Genomic DNA, 27,424 nt, shown 5'->3' with positions numbered 1-27,424 from the left:
CACAAGAGTAATATAATGACAAAAAAAAATAAACAAGTATGAAAATGAAATGGTTAATGATTTGCTTTATTTCCATATTACATACTATGAAACTTAAATATCACATTACCTCTTCATTCACAATGTAATTTTATACATTTCTAAAAATTATATATGATCCGTTTATGAAATGCAACACAAGAACAAATTTGTAAACATTTTCAAAAATAAGAAATAGTGATTTAAAAATAGACATTAATAGAGAGGAAAACTATATCCACATTCACATGGTAAAGTAGTGACAACGTATTCCCTCGTGATCCACGAAAAACGATTCAACTGAACCGGAATAATCGTTGAGCTACAACTCAACATTTAAAAGCCAACGTTTATCCCTGCTGCCCCTCTCGGGTAAACGTACCTACCTGTGAAAAGTATGGTTCATGATGGATTCGCCCATCCCATAGGGATTACGTTGCGATTGAGACGCTAGTCCGAAACTATTATTCGCGAGCTTGTTGTGGTAGACGTATTCGCGCGAAACTCAAGGAACAACCCAAACTAGATTTCAATCAAGAATTCCTTTCTTTCAAGTAAATAATTTCAATTTTTCTTTTTAAGTTTGTTATTGTTTTTAGTCTTGTTTATTTCCCTGTGGCATATTCTTCCATTTGCCCCAGAAATTGTCATATGAATAAAATTTACATTTTTAATTCAATTTAATATTCTCTAAGAAAAAAAATTAAAGTATTTGTAGAATGGAAGAAGTTCTAGTGGCAGTTTTGCCATTATTTGCATTTTTAATCTTGAATAAAACGAGTTTTTTTTTTTTTTTTTTTTTTCTTAAGTGGATTATTTCTTCTTGTAATTAAGAGTTGTTCCTTTAATATTAACAATGTAAACTGTTTCTTGTTAATTAATCATATACTGTTGAGTTGTTGGTGGTAAATAATGTATAGATAATAAATATTTTACTTGTCAAAAGTGTTTACTTTTAGTGATTTACAATTTTTTGTATAATTTTTCTCTAGTTTTCACAGAATAATTTTTCATTCTGTATCTTCTGAATAATATAACAGAGTTTTCATATGATTTGTGGAGGTTATGTACTTTTAATTACAGATCATTTAAATTAGTCAAGATGCAGACCAAAGTAGTTCAAATGTTTTATTTTTTTAAAATTCAATTAAATGGTTCATATGTCCAGAACCTAAAGAAAAACAATTATAAGACTGTATTAAAAAAAATTGGATTCAGTTAAAAAAAATAATTGTAATTTTTATTCTATTGCATTCAAAATTATTTATAAATGCAAATTTTTTTATGTATGAGATATTGAAACCAACTTTTAGAAGATAGCCCAAAATTAAATGCTTTGTTATTTCAGTTTCTCATAAAATTTATTCTTAAAAGTTGTAGAAGGGAATGTAAGGACTGTGAAACTTGCATTGCTGAAAGATCTTTACAGGATTTTATCTGTCCTTAAGTTGTATTAGTAATGTTTTAAATACATAACAGAATAAAAGCTGAGATTAATAAAATTAGATATATTTTTGATGGATCTAGACCATTACTTTTCTGGAAATGCATTACACAAATCTTTGTTGAGCTTCATGTTATAGATAATGTACGCCTAATTATTTGATGGACTTTTAATGAGAAAAAAACAGGATTTTGAATTTAATGGATCAAAAATTGCAAAAAAAAATTTTTAAGATGTTTTTCAAAGCTTATGTTGGAAGGAAGCCTGTCTTAAGAAGTGAAACTTATTGTAATTTTACATTAGAACATGTAGGTATATATGTAATATTACATGTATATGTATGAAAATTTATTTTTTATTTGTGTTATAGGTATGAAATAAATTATAATGTATATGATTCCTTATATGAATATATTATATACATTTATTTATTTACTAATTATAACAATTTCAATTAAAAATAAAAATTAGGAACTCAAGCTTCACTTTAAGAATTGTGAGGGGTTATGTTTCCCATATTAACTCTGAAAGGTGCTGAACCCAAAATATTATATCAGTAAATTCCCTTTTAAAATTATATTATTTCAAAATACTTTTACATTATGTCTTTCTTTTGGCTTTTCTCTTCAAAATATGTCTGCTACTAATTATAATTTTGTGAAAAAAAATTAATAGGTACTAGTTGAACTTCTTCCATTAAAGCAGGAAGAATAAGATCTGTTGCTAGCAAATCTCCATGCCAGCCTTTCTTTAAATCAGAAAATTGTTTACATTTATATAATATTAATATTGTTTAAATATTTTAATAATTTTTTTTATCTGGAAATTTGTTAGATATAATTTTGTGGGAAAAACACCCAAAATGCAGAATCCTGAAATGCCTGTAACAATACTGATAATGAAAAAAAAAAAAAAAAGAACAATTTCAAAGAAATTTTTTAATGTCAGTAAAAATCATTTGACACTATTATGTACTGATATTAACTTTTCATAAAAGTTCTGATAAGCTAATTTCAAGCCATTAAACAATATTTTTGTTATTTATGTTATGTCATATCATCAAAGTCATTACATAATACAAGTTTTTATTGACTTTCTACATAGTTCCCAAGTGGAGAATGATTATTAAATTTTATTGGGAATTATTAATTTCTTAACTTTTTAATTGTCTTGTATGTCAAAAAGTAGTAGCTTCCAATTGGAGAATGGTATATTAAACTTTATTGCCAAGTATTATTTTCTTAATTTAACTTTTGGATCATCTTGTACATCAGAAAATGAAAGAAAAATAATTCTCATTTTGGTTTTGTTTTTAATTCTGGACCATTTTCATCGATACTTTTCCTATAATGAATTTATTGCTGTATTGATTCACTTGTTTACAGAACTTTTCTGTGATAAATCTTAAGTGAAAAATCTTTCCTATTCAAAAATTTAATCTGTAGAGTGATAAAAATAGGTAGAGAGGAAAAGTAGTGCGAGTGTATATCTTCTGAGAATGATAAGATTCAAAAGAGACACAAAATTTTCTTCGGAATAATACCACACCATTTCATGATTTGTGAGCAAATAAAAACATTTAGGGAGTTAAACTATCAACAATCAATCTACAGCTGAATTTATGATAGAAAGAAAATCTTGATTTTTAGGATGGAACCTTCTGTCAAGCTGGGTGAAATGTGTTTACCTTGTGATCATTTTCTTAAATCTCTGATAATGAAATAAATTCCCAACTTGAGCTTTGCAGGAATGCAAAAATTCACATGTAATGTTTGGGGTCAAACATTTTTGAAATTAAATCAGTTTAAATGCCATTGTGAAATCCATACAAATGAGGAACTCTAGTCTTGTGATCTGTGCGATAAAAGATATTCCCGAAAACCTGAATTAAAAGTCAATTTTTGTGCTCATTCAGATGAAAAACTGTTTCTTTGTGAAATATGCAGCAAAATTTTTATTCAAAAATCTCATATGCTAGTGCATTATTGAAATCATACTAGTGAAAAACCTTATTCTTGTGAGATATGCTATAAAGGATTTACTTATAAACAACATTTAAATAGACATTTTCTTACTCATATGAATGAGAAACCCTATTTATGTGATATATGCAGTAAAAAATTTTCCACTAAATTTGGTTTAAAGGAACATCATCGAACTCGTATCAATGAAAAGCCTTATTCTTGCAAAATATGTTGTCGAGAATTAAATAGACACTGCGTTACTCCTACAAAACAAAAACCCTTTTCCTGTGATATATGCAGTAAAAGCTTTTCTTTAAAATCTTATTTAAATAACAAATGAAAACCTGCAACTGACAAACCCTTCTCTTGTGATATATGTAGTATAAGAAATTTATTTGAAAATATTATTTAAGTTTGCATCATTTAATTCGTACAAGTAATAATTTTTTACTTGTGATATATGCTGTAAAACCGATATCATCTAAACAAGTATTATCGAATTCATGAAAACCCTTACTCTTGTGCAATATGCAATAAAATTTTTTCTTTCAAATGTGAGATTTATGAACACATAATAAAGAAAAGTCTTTTTCTTGTGATATATGCAGTAAAAATTTTTCTCAAAAAAGTTATTTAAGTATACATTCATGTATTCATTCAAAAGAGAAACACCAGTAATTAGATCTTACCATGTTAAATTTAAAGTTTAATTAGAACGAAAACACTTTAACTAAGAATAAAACTATTTGTTTCTAAGGTAACCATTTACTAGTCAATTTTAAAGATTATACCATGTTTTTAATTGATTTTGATTTTCGATATTTGATAATACAAAAGATGCTTTGATCTTCTTATATCCTCCACCAGTTACATACTATATTCAAGAAAAATTAAATTTTCATGCGAATAAAACCAGTTCTCTAATTGATTCATCTTTACTCATTTTTTTCCTTTTTTGTGATGATATACAAAGGGGAAAAAAATAATCCATGATTAAATAATAATGATTATACCTGAGCAGTCACCTTATTTTCTAAGTGTTTTAATTCTTAATGTGATAAATAAGTATGTGGCAGATGTTTAAATGACAAATATACATTTACAGAAAAAGTGCACTTTTAAATTATAAAATGTATATTGTCCATGCTGTTAATTTGTATCCGATTATAAAAAAAAAATTTTTTTCTATGAAATTTATGTTTATTTTTTTACAGAATTTTATTTGTCTGATTAAGAAATGAAACAAAAATCATAAAGGAAATATTTTTCAATTTTATTTTTAATAATTTGTATAGAAAAGGTATGTAAAAATAAGACATGTAATTGACTAGCTTTTTTTCTTCCTTTTTTCACTTCTTATTTCGTCTCCGTCCCCTTAAATTCTTCATCATATTACTTAAAAATAGACTGCTTCTTCTGTGAAAGTTGCATTTTTATATAAATAATACAGATTCTTGTGTAATTAATCAATAACTAGTAATAATTTAATGCAGTAAAGATCATTTGAATTTGTCATCACTCTTGAACTTGAAAAGTAACACGTTAAAGAGAATGAATGAAGCCAAGCACTTTTTTTTTATATAAATTTTGTTTTATTTGTTAATTGCCTTAAAGTTACAGCTCAGAGTGTCATATTTAAGAAAGATAATGTTTTTTTTTTTTTTTTTTTTTTTTTTTCCTTTCAGAAGCCTTACATATATTTCATAACTATTTGTAAACATTTCATCACATCACTGTATTTAAACTTACTTGTAATGTTATTCCAATGTCAATACATTCAAAGATGGTAAATTGACAGGAAGTACAACATCTTGTGTTTATAGTTTGCACACTGTTTACATTTCTTTCACTATCATAAAATTTATTTAACATCAAGCTGTATTTTTTTTTTTAAAATAAATTCTCTGGAGACTGAAATTTGAATTTCCAAACTTATCTAATTTTCTTTTTATCATTATCACCAATTTAAGTGACCTTGTTGAAATTTTAATTAACATGGGATATGAATTTCATGACGTTTCTTTTTATCATTACTTTACATGGTATAGTTAAAATGTAAAGTTATATATGTTTCAAATGATTGTGCCATTGGAATAAGTGCTGCTTTATGTTCTGAAATATTGCTGTATACTACTTCATACTGTTTTTTTATTTAGCACACTTGTAAATATCTTGAACTATGAAGATGTATGATTCAGTCTCTTGTATTTGTTCATTCTTTCAATGTAACAAGATACACAGTAATAGTAACAAGATACACAGGCCAGTTCCAAGGAGTGGGTATCCTACATAATATTTTTGAATAAATTAGATGACTTTTATGGGTAGTCAAGCCATTTTTATTTCATGCCAGTTATCCGTTTGTGAAAGCTGTGTTCAGCTGTTCTATTTTTTTAATACAGTTTGATTTTTGAAAATTGCATATTTCATTCATATTGTATTATTTATTTTGTATTCCCATTGTGCGACTTGCTGTCTATAATTAAATTTTGTTCAGCAATGGAGATGATTAATTTTTTTATCTCTGGAAAACTAGTACTATTAATATAATTACTGATAACATTGAGGATTTTGTAACTTTCAGTTGAATCTTCTCAATATATCCTGTGTTGCCATTCTAAATTAGTTGTATTTCCTGTTTATTTTCATTTTAGAGTTTGCATTGCATCTTATTCATGCTTGGAATCTGGCAATCCAGGTTACTGATTTAAGTAGAATATGTTGTGTTAGCTTTAAAAAAGGAACTTTCATATTACGTTATTTCATCTCTGATTTGTGGATCATTTCATCAATTTCAGTCTACTTCATCTGTAAATACTCTGATCAGTTTCTAGCCTCATTTTGTAAATAGAATCTGGAAACTATGTCTTGTGTTGTGCAAAAATAAACTGATTCCAAAACGAAAGTAGAGATCCGAGACAAAACAACTAATTGTAATGCAAACTGAATTCACAGACTTAATTACAAACACTACTTGCAATTAAAAAAAAAGTTTTGTGAAAAATTTACATATGTTGTTAGAAAACAGAAAGATAGTATACCATAATATCAAAAAGTTAGAACTTAGTTTGTAATAATTAAATATAACAAAATAGTGTATGTACTAATTAATTACTGATGAAGATTTCGCGATTCGTTGGGAAAAATTCATGCAGCTGTTTTCAGTTCTTAAAAAAAAAAAAAAAAAAATCAATATGTTGATTGTATAAGGTACTATTATTACACTTAACTGTATGTAGTTTTTTTTTTTTTTTTTTTTTTTAAAGTTTTTTCAAGTTATAATTCAAGTAAAACATTTTTCAATACATAAATAAATAGAAACACTATAGATTTAATTGATAATATGCGAGCCATGAGTTATTCATATTAAATTAAATCATTCATTAACGAAACAGTGCTTAAATTATTTATACTAAATCATTTCTTGTATTCATGATCAAAGCATGGACTAATGTAATGGCTATGAAAAGGTTGCTATTTACTGTCATAATGTTTTCATAAAATTAAAACATTTTAAATTTCATCAATGTGATAAATCCCCAGATGTGTATAAATTTAAAAAAGTAAATTCCTTCATTTAAATTATCATTAAAAACTGTTATTTAAATTTATTTCAAAATAATTTGTGAAATTTCATCTGCCTTATCTAATTTTTTAAGATCCAATAAAAAATTTTCATGATAAGAGAGTGAGAAACAAACTTTTATATTAGTACAATACATAAATTGAGCAAATATTATTGAAATGATTTTGTTTTTATGTCGAACATTCATATTCAAAGAAAACTGAAATTTCTGGATCATGCAGAAGTGGTGTGCCAAGAATTCTTTTAAAGAAAGTAAATGAATTGTGCTTCTCAAATTAGTGTAATTTTTTTGTGTTAACAATAATATATTCTTGAAAGCCTAACCTAATGAGAGAAATAGAATTAAAGAATGATAGTATTCATGATGTCTAAAAAAAAGTCTATATTATTGGAAATATAAGAATCCTTCAGATCTTGCTCATTTAATGAATAAGTAAAGACTTGTTTTAATTATTGATTTGGCATTGAACCTTTCTATTTTCTTGTGAATTTTCTTTGTTTACTTTTAATTTTGCTCTCTGGTGCTATTCTTTAAGTAGAGCACATTGTAAAGAGATAGATTAATTTAAGGCATTGAAAATATTGAAATACATACAATATTAAATGAAATGGAAGAAATTCTAGAAGAATGCAAAGGAATTTGTCTTCTTGAAACAGTTATCTGGATATGTTTGTGTGGAGCTACTTAAAAAAAAATATTGTCTAGACATAAAGTATAAATATTTGTTCTGTATATTTTTTCTTGGTTATCTTTTAATACTTGTTCATTTGTTTAGAAATGTTCAATTTGACAAATCCTGACACTATTGAATTTTCTCTGGATAAGCCACGTTTTTGTTAATTCATATGTTATTATTATTATTTTTTTCTAAATCTGTTCCGCATTGATGCATTACTGAAAAGATAACACTTAAAAGCTTTATGTGAAAGAAGCATCCACCTTATCATTTGTTGAGTAAGTTATATTCTTTACGAAATGTAAATTATTTTCAGCTCTATTATTAACATAATAATTAATATTTGTTATATTAACAAAATCTTTTCTTCAAAGAAACAGTTAATTCATAAAAATATTTTTTAATAAATTAACATTCATTTTATTTTTGATGTATGATTGATTCAATGAATATTTCATGTAAGAATGATTTGTTTTTGAGTTACTGAGGAAAGTTATATACCGAAAGCAAATGAGTAAGAATCAAAGTAGTTATAAAAGTAAAAATAATTTTGTTACCAATCTTTCATCTCATATTAAAATATTTACTGTAGTTTAAATATGATTTTTCATACATCAAGTTTTCATATTTGAAAGTTTATAGGCGGACAGACCAAACTGATAAATTGAAATTTAGATTGTGAAACAATCATTTTTTAATTTCAACCATGTAATTCTGCATTTTAGAATAATCTTGTCAGCATTACCATGGGTAGATAGACAGATTGTCCGTAGACAAAGTTTCACCAAAATACGATTGAAATCTTATTTTAGATTTGCCTTGGAAGATAGTAAGTAGTATATTCCAAGGCCTCATATCAAATTTCATCTATCTAGAGCACAGCACTTTTGAGATTTCTGGTTCAGGTAGAGTTATCTCTTTCTAAAAATTATGTTTGCCTTTGAGGAAGTCTGAAAAATGATGGAAGCTTGACAAAATTTGAAATTGAATTTGACGATTTTAGTACTGTTCTTATAAAATTGAATAATCGTATGCTATATATAAAAATATTTTAAAATAAATATCAGAATGATATATACATTTTTTTTTTCTTTTCTTTATAATTTCCTTACTGGAATTTTAAATATTTATTCTGACTGAAAATGTAATCGGATAATATAAGGGCCATCATTTCAGACACATTTTAACTGATGTTTCAAACTTGAATAAAATAATTTAGAATTAATTACAGTAATTATAAAACAATAGTCTGCTAAAATTAAAGTAGAAATTAATTGAAAAATCTTCACAACTCATTTGATTAAGGAGAAATTGGAATTGAAAACATTGTAGCAAAATAATATTAGTGGAGTGCAGTTGCATTTAATCTTATCGGAATGGTTAGAATTAATGGTTCTTTTAAGGCAAGAGTAGATGAAGCAGGCAGAACATGTGCTCTAGTTAGCGTTACAAAAGGGTACAAACTTTGAAAAATTCTGGAGGACCCCCCCCCTCTTTCCCTCTATCTAAGTTGTTAGAATCTTTATAAAAATGAGATCCCAACTAAATCTGGAAAAAATTAATGCATTTAATTTTTTTGAAACCTGATCTTGGGTCCTGGTTAGTTGGACCTTTTATATTGTCATTATTATTTTCAATTGAAACTTATTTTCACACCATTATCAGAACTAGTCATAATTTTATGTAAATAACAACAAACCAGCGGGTGTAATCTATCCAAATCTTTCTTGCATACTCTCAAATAAATGTATTATCCAAGAGATTGCCTTGCATAGTTACGAAATATTAATCTTTAGTGTGAATTTCGCATTTTTGCTGAATATAGCATGCCATCCCTGATGAGTGTTTTGGCAATTAATTCTTGTCATAATTTTAATAATATTCAAAAATCAAATTTGTTGTTTAGACCCGTTTTTCTCTAATGATTGAAGCAAAAAATTTAACCCGCGCTTTTGTTATAACAGTAAAATAATAATAATAATTGCGAAATTTGATGTATTAAAAGTCATTGCATTTTGAAATTTTCGTGACTCTTATTAAAAGTCATAGCATTTTGTAGTTATCATGAAGTTTACATGACTCATAATGTCCAGGCTGACCGACGGCCCACCAAGAATTGAATTTTTCTGGAAATTTGATAAATGTATACACAATTGATGTTAAATCTCTGCTTTATCTGTATAAATCTCATTATGTTGTCGTTAACGTGTTATCCTATACTTAAACAGTTGTACAGACAGAATTCATTCCTCTGGATGGATTTTGCTCCAAATTTGACAGAAATATGCAAATTCGGACATTTTCCAAAAATGCGTTTATTGAACATAACAAAATTTTAAAACATGGAGATTAAACAAAATTTTGATTTCCAATTGTAATACAATTACAATAATTTTTCTGTACATTGTCTATGAGAAATCAATAATAAAAAAATGTTGTTCGTTGTTTTTAAAAATTATGAATTAAATATATCAAAAAATTTCACTCTGATACTTTTAATTTATAATTTTCAAAGTTTTTAACTTTTCTAGCTCTCTCTGCATTGATATTTTTTTCCTTCCAAGTGCGAGTTTTAATTTACACAAGATTTGAAAATGTAGGGAAGAAGGAAAGAAAAGAAAACTTCTAATGCGCAAGTTTATGGGAAATCAGGCTGTTGATTAATATTATTTCAAGTGGTATGTCTCACTGCTAAGCCTGTTCTTCCTTCCTGTTTCCAAAACTAAATCAAGTTTTATATTTTATTTATTTATTTATTTTCTTTTAAAAATGTAATACTATTTTTAATGGGGTCAATTCACGGTCATGTGTCAGGTACCAAACAAACCGCTTCTGTTCAATTTTCAACCGTTCCGCGCATGTCGTGATGTCTGCCGATAACGTTGACGAAACCATTGTTTAGTAAATATTACGCTAGCCGATCAATTTAAAACTTCTGATTTTTTTTAAAGATATTATTTTGAATTATTTTTTATAAATTTTCTTAGTTATATAATTTTATTTTTATATTAAAATTTTAATTAGTATTTTCAATGGAATTATTGTTTTTGCATATTTAATTAACATCGCTTTTTAATTCGTTTGGTGCTGCTTTATTCTTTCCTCCTCCCCCCTTTTATTACCCGAAGGATACATTTTGACAAATGACTATGGCAGTGTTTTTGAAAATTACATATGTTCTTTTTTACATATTATTTAAATAGTATTGAATGTTGAATCTTATGAATATAGTTCCCCCAGTTAGTTCTTTTTAAAAATAATTATTACCCTTAGATAAGTTAATATTTTAAAGCTTACTAATAAAATTATTATATTTTTTTCTTATGTAATTACTTTTATAAATATTGAGACTTTGATGTTTTCAGTTTGCTCAGAGGAAAGAAGATCAAACTCAAATTAGTATATATTGAATAAATTATGTTTACAATTTCAAATTATGAAATATAAAAGGTATATATAGTAAAAAAATATTATCATATTAATTGCAAATTAATCATTTCCACTTAAATTTAAAGCATAAATTCTACGGGAGCTAACAGAGAATTAGAGCGATACATATTACGTTACGACTGAAGGCCTTTATAATATTATGAGGGAATTATATGACTACCAAAATTTGAAGTTTTAAAATATTTTGATAAAGAAGCTATTAAAGTAGGAATTGCATAAAATATTTTATTATTAAAATTTTAACGAACATTAAGATTGGCTAACCGGCTGGTCGCCAAAGGCGGCTAGTCACTAATAAAAACATAATGGTGAACAATATACTTTTAAAGCAGAATATTTATGAAATTTTTTTAAATGCTAAAGTTACATTGATAAAAATTACATTGAATGAATATCATAAAATAAAACAAAAACGTACAATACAGTAAATTTAATACACATGAATAAGGTCATAATTATATATATATATGTAGCAATGAAGTTGGGAATAAAAATTATATAATAAATGCTGATATGGAAATTGATTTTCAATGAAAATACCTTTATTTATTAAAACAGAAATCACTGAGTTGCACAGTGTTATAACAGGATATAATAAGTCAATTTCAGTTTAAATACAATAAACTATTGAAATTTTATTTTTAACAATAGAAAATTTGTTTGATATAAATTCACTTTCAATCCATCACAAATTTGCAAATGTAATTAGAAAACTAGTAATATTCACTTCCTCCTAAGTTTAGCATTATAGCAGTTTTTATTTTTGCTACAGGAGTTTGTTTACTTACATTCATTAAATTTAGATAAGATATCGTGAAAAAATGCAATTTAATATTCATGTAAACATTTTAAAACCTTTTAAGCATATTCAAAATTATCAAAAATTTTATCAAATGTGAATAAAGTAAATTAGAAATGCATTCAGGATTTTGTTTGATTGTTTTTGACGGCAAATCGCTTACCGATTTCTTTTTCTTCGAAGAGATTTTCTAACAAATTACTGGAATAGCTATATTTAATAAATGGACACACACTGAATGAATTCAAAATGATCGGAGCATATCACCGACTTCAAAGGCTTGAAAAAATCTATCCCAAAGTTACCAACCCAAGTCAGGATTGTTAAAAGGAAAATAAGAAAACATTTTATCTTGACAGTCACTCTTGTGTTTCGCATTAAAGCACGCATCCATCAGCACGCCAGTAATTTTTCTGTTAACACATAATAAGAGGAAAGCAAATGACTCAAAAATTATAACTTCAAATGTAAACAAAGAATCCGCTTCAAACTTTTCGGAGAACGTTAATGGCAGACTAATCGACGAAAGCGGTGCGGATGAAACTTAAATGCCATGCGCATGAAGTACATGACATGTGAATTTTACGTCACATGAATTGACCCCATTATTTTTGACTGTGTAAAACAACAATTTTCCTTTTTTCTAACAGCTGAATGCTGTTTTTGTTAAATTTATTGTTTTGTTGCAAACTCAGAGACACATTTTCTTTTAAAATGTCAAAAAATGTTGTTGAAGCACAAGAATGTGAACAGTACTTCCTCCGAGTTAATGAATTTTAAAATAGCGAAATATTGGCATTTTACAACACAAACAGTTTTAATTCGCAGTATTTTTTATTTGAAAGTTTTCTGTATACTAATAGTCTTCTAAATTTTTTTCCGTTTCTGGTTAATTAATATTTCATTGAAAAATCACATTTTCCCACTTAATTCAGCCGTGTAGGGAGAAAGGAAAAATCTCATAAAGAAGGGAAAGTTTGCAATTATTGAAGAATTAGTCATTAATTTCTTTTGCGTAAATCTTTGTAATGTCATCAATAGTTATTTAAATGTCCTGATAGCTATTTTCACTAAGTTTTAATTTTATTGATGTGTTTCAAATTATTGTTCTTAGTTAATTAAAACGGATAGTCAAATTTCAATTCATTTTTTTTATCAGGTATTCAACAGAATAATTCAAATTATCAAGAATAATCTTTCCATGTTTTTTATGTCTCCATGGAGGAGGTTTTGTCCAGATATTCTTGTCAAATGAGACACCAAGAGGTTTGAGCACGTACCTGGGAAGCCTTAATCGGTGAAATTTTGGGTCTGGTAAGATAATTGGATTTGAGGCGAACGGCAATGACATCGATTCAGCTGGTGAAAGAAATAGCCAAAATTTTTTAGGAAGTAATCTGTGTCTCAACAAAAAGACAGAAGAGATTTCGTTTAGAGATGAGGAAATAATAGATTCAACAGTGCAGCAGCCTTCCAGCGAAATTATGGAAATGTTGAAAGCATCATCCTAATCCTGCCATAGCTGAGTGCGCCACAGATTCATTTAATGATCATGCTATTATCTATATCATTTTTGAAGTATACGTAAAAAAAAAGTGTTTAAATAATTTTCTTAAAAAAAAAAGACATGTTTCTTAAATAATAAATTACGTTGCTATTGATTTTTTTTTTTTTTTTTTTTTTTTTTTTTTTCAGAATGGAACGCATTATTCAATTTTATATAGATTCCAATGGAAAAAAATTGTTTCATTTAGGAGTAAGATTCAAGAACAAATTATGCTCGTTTAGCGAGGCTCCAGTGTTATTCATCTCTCAAAATATCTGTTGATATATTTGAATCAAACCGAATAGCCATTTGTTTCTACAGATTCTTTTTTATAATTAAGCGAATGACTGGTTTATAAATAAATGTATACGAAATATTTGATAATTTTTTGCTGTTTTCAGAAGCTCTAAATATAATGAGGCATTTTTTTATAGGTTCCAAGATTGTGTTACCACGAAGCTGATGAGATGCTAAGAAGAAAAGTCAATAAGTCATCTCTTCTTTCGGAAAAAATGTGGCATTAATAAAACAGGTTCACTTTTTAAAGACCCACAATCCCAACTTCAACATACAACATATCTGGATGGAATCGAGAACCATGAAATAATAAATTCCGCAATACATCTGCTTCGAAATTTTTTATCGCGCTATAATTTTGATTATTTAGTAGTTTATATGTGTGAATATTGTTATTCACATACAAAAAAGAGTAATTTTATTCTTATGACCCATGTTATAAATATTCTTTCAAAAATTACATTCAATGTTTTTCCTTTTGATTCGCTTAATCAGTAAAAAAAAGAACTTCATTCTTGTCATATATGGTCATTTAAATTGTATTCATCGTGAAAATTTTATTGCAAACTGCAATTTTAGAGATGCCTCATACTCATGATATGCAGAACGACGTGTTTTAAAAACGGGATTTTCTCATTGACCACCAGTGGAGAAACGATATGCAAATGTTGTGATATTTTCCCAGCTTCCGAATTTAAAAAAACGATTACTGGTGCATACTAAACAGAAACCACATACGTGTGACATTTGTAGTAAAGCATTTTTTTTCAACAGTCATATTTAACAATTCATTTAATATAGCATACAATTGGGGAATCCAACGCTTGCAACTTTTGCAACAAAGTCCTTTCTGTGATTTCCAATTTCAAAAGACATTTACGGACACAAACAAAAGAAAATGTTTAAATGCGAATTTTGCAAGAAAGCCTTTTCACAAAACAGTAATTTAAAGGTACATTTACGTCTGCATACGGGTGAAAAACCGTATGCTTGTGAATTTTGTAACAAACCCTTTTCACGTAAGGCGAGTTTGAAAAGACATTTGCGTACACATACGGGAGAGAAACCGTATGTATGTGATATTTGTAACAAAGACTTTTCGGATGATTGGAATTTAAAAAGACATATCCGTACGCATACTGGGGAGAAATCGTATGCATGTGAATTTTGTAACAAACTCTTTGCAGATAATGGGAGTTTAAAAAAACATTTACGTACGCATACTGGAGAGAAACCTTATCCATGTGAATTTTGTAACAAACTTTTTTCAGATAAGGACAGTTTAAAAAAACATTTACGTACACATACAGCAGAGAAACCTTATAGATGTGAATTTTGTAACAAACCATTTTCGGATAGAAGTAGCTGCAAAAGACATTTACGTGCGCATACTGGAGAGAAACCATATGCATGTGAATTTTGTAACAAACTTTTTTCACATAGGAAGGATTTAATAACACATTTACGTACGCATACTGGTGAGAAACCATATGCATGTGAATTTTGTAACAAACTCTTTTCAGATAGGAAGAGTTTAAAAAACCACTTACGTACGCATACTGGAGAGAAACCATATGCATGTGAATTTTGTAACAAACGTTTTTCAGATAGGAAGAATTTAATAACACATTTACGTACGCATACTGGTGAGAAACCATATGCATGTGAAAATTGTAACAAACTCTTTTCAAATAGGGAGAGTTTAAAAAAACATTTACGTACGCATACGGGAGAGAAACCATATGTATGTGAATTTTGTACGAAAGCCTTTTTGGATAAGGGGAGTTGCAAAAGACATATACATACGCATACTGGAGAGAAACCGTATACATGTGATCTTTGTAACAAACCCTTTTCGGATAAGACGCATTTAACAAGACATTTACGAACGCATACGAAAGAGAAACCGGACGCATGAGACTTCTGCAATATAATATATTCTCAGTCCATTTCTTTCAAGAAACTTTTACCAGAGCATATTATAGAAAATGAATGAATTATATACCTCTGATGTTCAATAAAGCGTTTGCTTATGGGAGAACTTCACCTCATCTTAAACCGAAACACTTATAATAATGGTTTTATAGTAAGTTAATGTTTTAAAAAGGGACCAAAAAGGGTTATTCTTTTACTGAAATGTGTTGAAATTATCTCTTCTAGAACTTTTTTTTTTATTGCAAAGCGTATGATGCATATTCATTGTTATTATTCGTGTAATTGTTTTTCTGAAATGAATATTTCAACTCCGCAGGGCTATTGAAGAAAACAAAACAACGTATAATCTTGTTCATCCGAAATTATAAATACAAGTTGAAAATTTAAACGATACCGATTTAAATTTTCATTAGAAGCACATCCCAAAAGACGAACAACAGCAAGACGATACGATAACTCATTTCATAGCCTTTCAGTTTCCCCAATATCATACTTTGAAACCTTGCAGATATGCATGTCTTAAATTTGTCATGTCTTAAATTCAAATCTCCACTTTATATTAAAGCCTTTTATATCGAATTGTTCTTGTAAGCTTTTCCTGAAATTTCGAATATAAAGTTTTAAATTTAGATTAATAAAATGAAAATAATATAATGATATGTTTTGTGTTTAATTGTGCATGTGATATTTGAGCGTGTTATTTATTATAGAACTATAGAAAGATTCAATTTAACGTTCTTTAGGAAGATTTTGGGAAAATAATGAATATTTGACATGACATATTACCCCATAAATATTAGATAAAACTATTATATATAAGGATAATTTTTTTAATAAGCTGCCTATAAATTTTTTTAAAATCTTATTTTGATTAATATTTATTTCCATTCTTACTTGATTACAAGGTTATTTTTTAAGCTGAATGGTCCTATACATTTGTTTTCTTGGATTCGGAAACTCCCTTTTCAACGCATGCATCATTGCGGAAAGTTTATATTGGATTAACCTTGGTTTCGCTCCATATATAGCGAATTCAAAATTTGTCGTAATATTTTGAATTCCAATGAATTTGAAGAAATATTGATATCATATTTAAGAAATATAATGTTGTTTTTTTTTGTTTTTGTTTTTGTTTTTTCAGAAGCTTTCCATATATTTCATAACTATTTGTAAACATTTCATCACATCACTGTATTTAAACTTACTTGTAATGTTATTCCAATGTCAATACATTCGAAGATGATAAATTGACAGAAAGTAGAACATTTTGTGCTCACATTTATTATTTATAGTTTCCACACTGTCTGTATTTCTTTCACTACCATAAAACTTAATTAACATCAAGCTGTTTTTGGTTAATAAATTCTCTGGAGACTGCACAGATTATGATAAATGTCTGCTATGAAAATCTGAAATTTGAATTTGTAAACTTATTTTCTTTTTATCATTATCACTAATTTAATTGGCCTTGTTGAAATCTTAATTATCATGGAATATGAATTTCCATATGTTTCTTTTTATCATTACTTTACTTGGTATAGTTAAAATGTAATGTTGTATATGTTTAAAATGATTGTTCCATTGGAATAAGTGCTGCTTTATGTTCTGAAATATTGCTGTATACTACTTCATACTGTTTTTTTATTTAGCTCGCTTGTAATTATCTTCAACTGTGAAGGTGTATGATTCAGTCTCTTGAATTTGTTCATTCTTTCAATGAGTAACAAGATACACAGGCCAGTTCCAAGGAGTAGGTATCCTACATAATATTTTTAAATAAAATAGATGACTTTTATGGGTAGTCAAGCCATTCTTATTTCATACCAGTTGTCTATTTGTGAAAACTGTGTTCAGCTGTTCTATTTTTTTAATAAAGTTTGATTTTTGAAAATTGCATATTTCATTCATATTGTATTATTTATTTTGTATTCCCATTGTGCGACTTGCTGTCTATAATTAAATTTTGTTCAGCAATAGAGATGATTAATTTTTTTATCTCTGGAAAACTAGTACTTTTAATATAATTATGGATAAAATTGAGGATTTTGTAACTTTCAGTTGAATCTTCTAAATATATCCTGTGTTGCCATAATAAATAAGTTTTGTATTTTCTGTTTATTTTAATTTTAGAGTTTGCATTTGAACTTATTCATGCTTGGAATCCAGGTTATTGATTTAAGTAAAATATGTTGTATTTTCTTTAAAAAGGGAACGTTCACATTACGTTATTTCATCTCTGATTTGCAGATCATTTCATCAATTTCTGTCTACTTCATTTCTAAATACTCTGATCAGTTTCTAGCCTCTTTTTGTAAATAGAATCTGGAAACTATGTCTTGTGTTGTGCAAAAATAAACTGATCCCAAAAGTAAAGTAGAGATCCGAGACAAAACAACTAATTGTAATGCAAACTGAATTCACAGACTTAATTACAAACACTACTTGCAATTAAAAAAAAAGTTTTGTGAAAAATTTACATATGTTGTTAGAAAACAGAAAGATAGTATACCATAATATCAAAAAGTTAGAACTTAGTTTGTAATAATTAAATATAACAAAATAGTGTATGTACTAATTAATTACTGATGAAGATTTCGCGATTCGTTGGTAGAAATTCATACAGCTGTTTTCAGTTGTAAAAAAAAAAAAAAATCAATATGTTGATTTTATAAGGAACTATTATTACAGTTAACTGTATGTAGTTTTTTTTTTTAAAGTTTGTTCAAGTTTTAATTCAAGTAACACATTTTTCAATACATAAATAAATAGAAACACTATAGATTTAATTGATAATATGCGAGCCATGAGTTATTCATATTAAATTAAATCATTCATTAACTAAACAGTGCTTAAATTATTTATACTAAATCATTTCTTGTATTCATGATCAAAGCATGGACTAATGTAATGCCTATGAAACGGTTGCTATTTACTGTCATAATGTTTTCATGAAATTAAAACATTTTAAATTTCATCAATGTGATAAATGCCCAGATGTGTATAAATTTAAAAAAGTAAATTCCTTTATTTAAATTATCATTAAAAACTGTTATTTAAATTTATTTCAAAATAATTTGTGAAATTACATGTGCCTTGTCTAATTTTTTAAGATCCAATAAAGAATTTTCATGATAAGAGAGTGAAAAACCAACTTTTATGTTAGTACAATACATAAATTGAGTAAATATTAATGAAATGATTTAGTTTTTATGTTGAACATTCATATTCAAAGTAAACTGAAATTTCTGGATCATGCAGAAGTTCTGTGCCAAGAATTCTTTGGAAGAAAGTAAATGAATTGTGCTTCTCAAATTAGTGTAATGTTTTGTTTTAACAACAATATATTCTTGAAAGCCTAACCTAATGAGGGAAATAGAATTAAAGAATGATAGTATTCATGATATCTAAAAAAAGTCTATATTATTGGAAACATAAAAATCCTGCTGATCTTGCTCATTTAATGAATAAGTAAAGACTTCTTTAAATTATTGATTTGGCATTGGACCTTTCTATTTTCTTGTGAATTTTCTTTGTTTACTTTTAATTTTGCTAGTTGGTGCTATTCCTTAAGTAGAGCACATTGTAAATATGTAGAATATTTTAAGTCATTGAAATATATACAATATTAAATAATTTGGAAGAAATTCTAGAACAATTCAAAGAAACTTGTCTTCTTGAAACAGTTGTCTTGGTATGTTTGTGTGAAGCTACTTAAAAGAATTTGTTTAGAGACAGAGGAAAAGTATAAATATTTGTTCTGTATATTTTCAGAGGTGGTGGCAGAGATTTGCGGACGGGGGGGGGCAAGACAAATCCGACAGGGGAGCAAGCACAATATATCTAAATTGGCTGCAAAATAACTCATAATAATTAGACATTTCATTAAAGAAAATTAAATATTATTTAACTTCTTTTTCTATAAAGATGATGATCATTTTTTTCATTGTTAAAGCTTTATAAAGGTATTTATAAAAAAAAAGGTTCTCAGTTTCTTTTAATAACCATAAAAAAAATTGTCAATATGTGAGTCTATTTTTTTATGAGACTCTGGAGATTTAATTTCTCTGCGATCTAATTTTAGAAAAAAATATTGTCACATTCCATTCTAGATTGCTGAATATAGATATAAACACATATTGCAGCAGAATGACGTGTCATGCTAAATGAACAAATGCATATTTTTACTATTTTATATCAGAAACTATATAAAATGAATTTTGGAAACAAAAGTTTTATAAAAGAAACTGTTTTAGAAATACTGAATAATAAATAAAAAATATTGGATCTTTTCGTCAAAAACCGAATTCTCTGCTTAGTCCCCTACCTAAAATATTAGTTAAGTAAGGATTGCAACAACGAGCAAGAATTAAGATGTGTTTCGAATCCCAAGAGAATAAGTGCGCGTACTTTACAAAAATTTACTATAGTTCGGACACGAACAATATAGAATGCAGAAAAGATACAATGTGTAGTTTTTAAGAAGAGAGGAGAAAATACTTTGTAAATATATGTACAAACTTACTATTTTATGTAAGATATGAAAAATATTCTTATGAAAAACATACTTATTAAACTTTAGTTCGCTCTTGTATTTATTTTTCTATATTTATTTAGGCTTTAAAAAAAACCATTGTATTTTATTTGAAAGAATAAAAATTAGATCTTGAACATGTATACCCCTATCTATATTTTTAGGCATGCGTTCTTATCCTTAAGTACTTTCTTAATTCGTAGTTATTGCAAGTTAATATTCCTACCAAAAGGTGAGTTTCATCCCCTCAGTTGCAAGCATTAGTTTTTATTAACCCCTTTATATACAACGGCGAGTCTCAATCGGGTATAGAATTATTTTATTTTTAATTTTAAATCTGCAATTAAGTGAAAGTATTGAGTAATTTAAAACGCAAAAATCACTTGAAAACGCACCATTACTTCAAATGCCCTTATGTTTTTCTGGGGATTAAGATAACAATAATTGTCACAAATAAGATCTGCCATCTAATTAGGAAATAAGATAAGTAAATTCGTGTGTCAAGGGTTAATGTGTTATTTATGAATACTCTAAGAATAACTATTTTAATCATCTTTATATGAAAACATCTTTATTCAAAGTCGGTTAAAAATTTAGAAGCATCTGAAGTTATATACTTTTTGCCAAGAATAGTAATTGAAAGAAAGGTATAAAATAATATAAATGATATGTTCTCCGACTACATAGTCATAATATTGAATGCAGAGTCTGAAGCATTTAGGTAGTAATTTATTTTTTTAAAAAATTAGTGCATACTTGGATAAACTCTTTTAGTGTAGCTAAGAAGCTACCACACCAAAAATATTTTTTTTTTTTTTGTCGTCAACTGCAGTCGGTAATATTTCTTTATTGTAATAATTGTAGCCTGATAAATTAGATTGAAAAGAAAATAAATATTTTACTGTGAAATGAATTTAATTTACAGTTATACAATTTACTTACTCCAGTGATTTATAATGAATTGGCACAGTTTGGCTAAAGCAAAACAACTCTTCTTAGCATGCATACTCACTGAAGTGTAAAAAAAATAAAAAAATGTTTTTTTTTAATTTAGTTTAATCATTAACTAGATTTTAGTCAAGCAATTCTCATAGTTAAATGAATAAATAAATGTATCAATTCGTTTCTGAGGAAGTTTAGAGCTTGAATTTGAATTATGGAAAACAACTCTATCGTTCGACTACAACTCTATCGTCTATCTAATATAAAAGCACCAACTTTTCTCTATTAAGGTAATCGAAATGCCCGATGAAGACATTTTTTTTTTTTCCATAATTTATGATAAAATTTTATATTATTCTGCTAAACATAGTATAAATTATATGCTAAATGAACATTATGACATTTAAATAAAATGACTGAGAATTTGGATTCGTCGACATCCATTCGCATTGAATTCTTAGTAAACCGATCAAAATTTTTTGACAAAATGAGGCATGTATTATTTCTTATTCCCAAGTCAGCTTGTGGGTTATATTGCGAAAAGTAGCGCAAATTAAAAGCTTCATGAACGACATTTGAATCAAATGTCTGGAAATCTGTGGATATATTCTTCGACATTCATCACATTTAGTTCATATTCGGCCTCCCTAAAGTTATTGACAGAATGCGGTATCTTATTCATTTGTCGGATATATTGCCAAATCTTGTGCAAATTATAAGCTAAGTGAACGACATTTCAATCAAATGTTCAATCTGCAGATTTTCAGACATCTTCGGCACTCACCGCATTGAGTTCAGTTGACCGACCAAAAATTGCTAGCAAAATGAAAATATCACTTTTTCGATATCTTATTCACTCGTTATCTTATCGGTTATATTGCCAAAAATAGTGTAAATTATAATCTTAATGAAAGACATTTGAATCAGATGTCTGAAAATCTGGGAACTTAACGTCTTCGACATCCATTGCATTCAGTTCTTAGATCGGTCTATCAAAAATTGTCCGCAAAAAACGGTATATTATTGACCTACCACCCTATCGATTATTGACCTACTTCCCAATCGATTTCGCCAAATATTTCCAAAACACTTTAACCTCTACTTGGATATTTCAATTGTTTACAATATATTAATTTTAAGGTTTATTTTAAATAATCATATTCGATAATGTTCAACTCTCTACAACGATAATGAATTGGTGAACATTTTTGAAGACGAAACTCTAAATTTCTCGCCGACGGGGGGCAATTGCCCCCCTGCTACCGCTGCCTCTGTATATTTTTTCATAGTTATATTTTAATACTTGTTAATTTGACAAACCCTGACATTATTGAATTTTCTATGGATGAGCATGTTTTTGTCAATTCAAATGTTATTATTAATATTATTTTTTTTTCCATATTTGTTGCTCTCTGATACATTACTGAAAAGATTGCACTTAAAAGGTTAATGTGAAAGAAGCATTCGCCTTATCATTTATTGAGTAAGTTATATACTTTTCGAAATGTAAATGATTTTCAGCTCTATTGTTCACATAATGATTAATATTTGTTATATAAATAATATCTTTTCTTTAAAGAAACAATTAATTCATTATAAAAATATTTTAAATGAATTAACAGTCAATTTATTTTTGATGTCTGATTGATTCAATGAATATTTCATGTAAGAATGATTTGTTTTTGAGTTACTGAGGAAAGTTATATACCGAAAGCAAATGAGTAAGAATCAAAGTAGTTATAAAAGTAAAAATAATTTTGTTAACATTCTTTCATCTCATATTAAAATATTTACTGTAGTTTAAATATGATTTTTCATACATCAAGTTTTCATATTTGAAAGTTTATAAGTGGGCAGACCAAATTTATAAATTGAAATTTAGATTGTAAAAGAATCATTTTTTTAATTTCAACCCTGTAATTCTGCATATTAGAATAATTTTGTCAGCATTACCATGGGTAGATAGACAGATATTCCGTAGACAAAGTTTCACCAAAATACGATTGAAATCTTATTTTAGATTTTGCCTTGGAAGATAATAAGTAGTCTATTCCAAGGCCCCGTGTCAAATTTCATCTATCTAGAGCACAGCACTTTTGAGATTTCTAGTTCAGGTAGAGTTATCTCTTTCTAAAAATTATTTTTGCCTTTGAGGAAGTCTGTAAGATAACGGATAATTGACAAAATCAGAAAGTGATTTTGACAATTTCAGTTCTCTTCCTATAAAAATGAGTAATTGTATACTATACATAAAAATATCTTAATACAAATATCAGAATGATATATACATTTTTTTTTCTTTCCTTTATAATTTCCTTACTGGAATTTTAAATATTTATTCTGACTAAAAAGCTAATCAGATAATATAAGGGGCATCATTCCAAACACATGTTAACTAATGTTTCAAACTTCAATAAAATAGCTTAAAATTAAATAAAGTAATTCTAAAAGCATCGTCTGCTAAAATTAACGTTGAAATTAATTGAAAAATCTTCACCACTCATTTGATTAAGGAGAAATTAGAAATGAAAACATTGTAGCAAAATAATATTAGTGGAATGCAGTTGCATTTAATCTCATCGGAATGGTTATAATGCAATTCTTTTAAGGCAAGATTGGATGAAGCAGGCAGAACATGTGCTCTAGTTAGCGTTACAAAAGGGTAAAAACTTTGAAAAATTCTGGAGAACCCCCCCCCCCTTTCTAAGTTGTTAGAATCTTTATAAAAATGAGATCCCAACTAAATCTGGAAAAAATTAATGCATTTATTTTTTTTGAAATCTGATCTTGGGTCCTTGTTATTTAAACCTTTTAGATTATTATTAATGTTTTCAATTGAAACTTATTTTCACACCAATATCAGAAGGAGTCATAATTTTATATAAATAACAACAAACCTGCGGGTGTAATCTATTCAAATCTTTCTTGCATACTCTCAAATAAATGTATTATTCAAGAGATTGTTATCATAAAGTTTACATGACTCTGAATGTCCAGACTGACCGACGGTCCACTACGAATTGAATTTTTCCGAAAATTTGATAAATGTATACACAATTGATGTTAAATTTCTGCTTTATCTGTATAACTCTCACTCTGTTGTCGTTAACTTGTTACTCAACTCAAACTCAATACTCAAACAGTTGTACAGACAGAATTCCTCTGGATGGACTGTGCTCCAAATTTGACAGAAATTTGCAAATTCAATGCAAAGACCCTATACCAAAATTCATTTGTAATAAAACATTTTTGAGTGATCTCATTCAGAGACCGATGGCCATTTTCCAAAAATGCATTTATTGAACACAGCAAAATTCTAAAACAAGGAGATTCAACAAAATTTGGAGTTCGAATATTATGGCAATTACAATACTTTTTTTCATTGTACATGAGAAAGTAAAAATGAAACAATAAAAAATGTATGTTGTCTTTAAAAATTATGAAATAAATATATCAAAAAAATTTCACTTTGATACTTTTAATTTATAATCTTTAAAAGTTTATAACTTTTCTAGCTCTCTCTGCATTGATATTGTTTTCCTTCCAAGTGCGAGTTTTTTTTTTTTTTTTTTTTTTTTTTTTTTAATTTACATAAGATTTGAAAATGTGGAGAAGAAGAAAGGAAAAGAAAATTTCTGATTCACAAGTTTATGGGAAATCCTGCTGTTGATTAATATTATTTCCAGTGGTTTGTCTCACTGCTAAGCCTGTTCTTTTTTCCTGTTTTCAAAACTTAATCAAGTTTGATATTTTATTTATTTATTTTTGACAGTGTAAAACAACAGTTTTCCTTTCTTCCAATAGCTGAATGCTGTTTTGTTTTTGCTAAATTTATTGTTTTGCTGCAAAATTAAAGGCACATTTTCTTTTAAAATGTCAAAAAATGTTATTGAAGCACAAGAATGTCAACAGTACTTCCTTTGAGTTCATGAATTTTAAAATAGTGAAATATTGGCATTTTATAACACAAACAGTTTTAGTTTGCAGTATTTTTTATTTCAAAGTTTTCTGTATACTAATGGTCTTCTAAATTTTTTTCCGTTTCTGGTTAATGAACATTTCATTGAAAAATCACATTTTCCCACTTAAATAAGCAGTGTAGGGAGAAAGGAAAAATCTCATAAATAAGGGAAAGTTTGCAATTATTGAAGAATTAGTCATTAATTTCTTGTACATAAATATTTGTAATGTCTTTAATAGTTATTTAAATGTTCTGAAAGCTATTTTCACTAAGTTTTAATTTTATTGATGTGTTTCAAATTATTGTTCTTAGTTAATTAAAACGGATAGTCAAATTTCAATTCATTTTTTATCAGTTATTCAACAGAACAATTTAAATTATCGATTTAAGAATAATCTTTCCATGTTTTTTTCTGTCTACATGGAGGTGATTTTGTCCAGATATTCTTGTCAAATGCGACTCCAAGAGGTTTGAGCACGTACCTGGGGAGGCTTAATCGGTGAAATTTTGAGTCTGGTAAGATTATTGGATATGAAGCGAATAGCAATGACATCGATTCAGCTTGTGAAAGAAATAGCCAAAATTTTTTAGGAAGTATTCTGTGTCTCAACAAAAAGACAGAAGAGATTTCGTTTAGAGATGAGGAAATAATAGATTCAACAGTGCAGTTATGGAAATGTTGAAAGCATGAGAAGTTTAATAGTACCATACCGGAAGCATTATTCTAATCCGGCCATAGATGAGTGCGCCACAGATTCATTTAATGATCATGCTATATATCATTTTTACTAAATTTTGAAGTGTAAGTAAAAAAAAAAAAAAAATGTCTTTAAATAATTTTCTATAAAAAAATTAAAAGAAAAAAATGACTTGTATCATAAATAATAAATTACGTTGCTGTTTATTTATTTATTTTCAGAATGGAACGCATTATTCAATTTTATATAGATTCCTATGGAAAAAAATTTTTCATTTAGGAGTAAGATTCAAGAACGAATTATGCTCGTTTAGCGTGGCTCCAGTGTTATTCTCAAAATATCTGGATATTTCTGAATCAAACCGATTAACCATGTGCTTCTACAGATTTTTTTTATAATTAAACAAATGAGTAGTCAAAAAATAAATGTATACGAAATATTTGATAATTTTTTGCAGTTTTCAGAAGCTCTAAATATAATGTGGCATTTTTTTATAGGTTCCAAGATTGTGTTACCACGTATCTGATGAAATGCTAATGAGAAAAGTCGATAAATCATCTCTTCTTTCAGAATAAAAGTGGCAAGAACAAGAAAAGCTTGAATTTTGAAAGACCCACAGTTCCAACTTCAACATACAACGTATCTGGATGGAATCGAGAACCATGAAATAATAAATTCCTCAATACATCTGCTTAGAAATTTTTAATCACGCTATAATTCTGATTATTTAGTAGTTTATATGTGTGAATATTGTTACTCACATTCAAAAGGGAGTAATTTTATTCTTATGACCCATGTTATACAATAGTCTTCCAAAAATTACATTCAAAGTTTTTCCTTTTGATTCGTCTAATGAGTAATAAAACTTCATTTTTGTCATATTTCGTCAAAGGCATTTAAATTATATTTATCGTGAAAATTTTACTGGCAAACTGCAATTTAAGACATGCGTCATGATTATGATATGCAAAATGAAGTGTTTTAAAAACGGGATTTTCTTATTGACCACCAGCGGCGAAACGATATGCAAATGTTGTGATATTTTCCCAGCTTCCGAATTTAAAGGAACAATTTACTAGTGCATGCTACACAGAAACCACATACGTTCGACATTTGTAGTAAAGCATTTTTGTTCAACAGTCATATTTAAAAATTCATTTAATATCGCATACAATTGGGGAATCCAACGCTAGCAACTTTTGCTACGAAGTCTTTTCTGTGATTTACAATTTCAAAAGACATTTACGGACGCATAAACAAAAGAAAATGTTTAAATGCGAGTTTTGCAAGAAAACCTTTTCACGTAACTATAATTTAAAAGTACATTTACGTACGCATACGGGAGGGAAGCCGTATACATGTCATATTTGTAACAAAAGCTTTTCGGAGGATTGGAATTTAAAAAGACATTTACGTACGCATACGGGTGACAAACCGTATGCATGTGAATTTTGTAACAAACTCTTTTCGGATAAGAGTAGTTGCAAGAGACATTTACGTACGCATACTGGAGAGAAACCGTATCCATGTGAATATTGTAACAAACTATTTTCAACTAGGGAGAGTTTAAAAAAAC

The 27,424-nt window shown here is 27.6% G+C and overlaps 1 protein-coding gene across 2 annotated transcripts in view; it reads left to right on the top strand.

Moving 5' to 3' along the window:
* The first annotated feature begins 477 nt into the window (after positions 1 to 477).
* LOC129987872 (zinc finger protein 271-like) overlaps positions 478 to 27,424 on the top strand; it is an 89,096-nt gene continuing 62,149 nt past the window's right edge. The window contains exons 1-4 of one of the 2 annotated variants that reach the window (XM_056095845.1): positions 478 to 572; positions 13,919 to 17,466; positions 22,621 to 22,672; positions 26,346 to 26,554. In XM_056095845.1, the coding sequence (XP_055951820.1) occupies positions 14,680 to 15,699 (1,020 nt within the window). In that variant the 5' untranslated portion in view covers positions 478 to 572; positions 13,919 to 14,679 and the 3' untranslated portion in view covers positions 15,700 to 17,466; positions 22,621 to 22,672; positions 26,346 to 26,554. Of the gene's footprint in view, positions 573 to 13,918; positions 17,467 to 22,620; positions 22,673 to 26,345; positions 26,555 to 27,424 lie in introns of those variants that run through there. The other variant, XM_056095846.1, reaches the window with a different exon arrangement.

Source organism: Argiope bruennichi, chromosome 10 (genome assembly GCF_947563725.1).
Source record: "Argiope bruennichi chromosome 10, qqArgBrue1.1, whole genome shotgun sequence".
Lineage (NCBI taxonomy): Eukaryota > Metazoa > Arthropoda > Arachnida > Araneae > Araneidae > Argiope > Argiope bruennichi.
The sequence above is the reverse complement of the archived record's forward strand: the minus strand, read 5'-3'. Positions and strand labels throughout refer to the sequence as shown.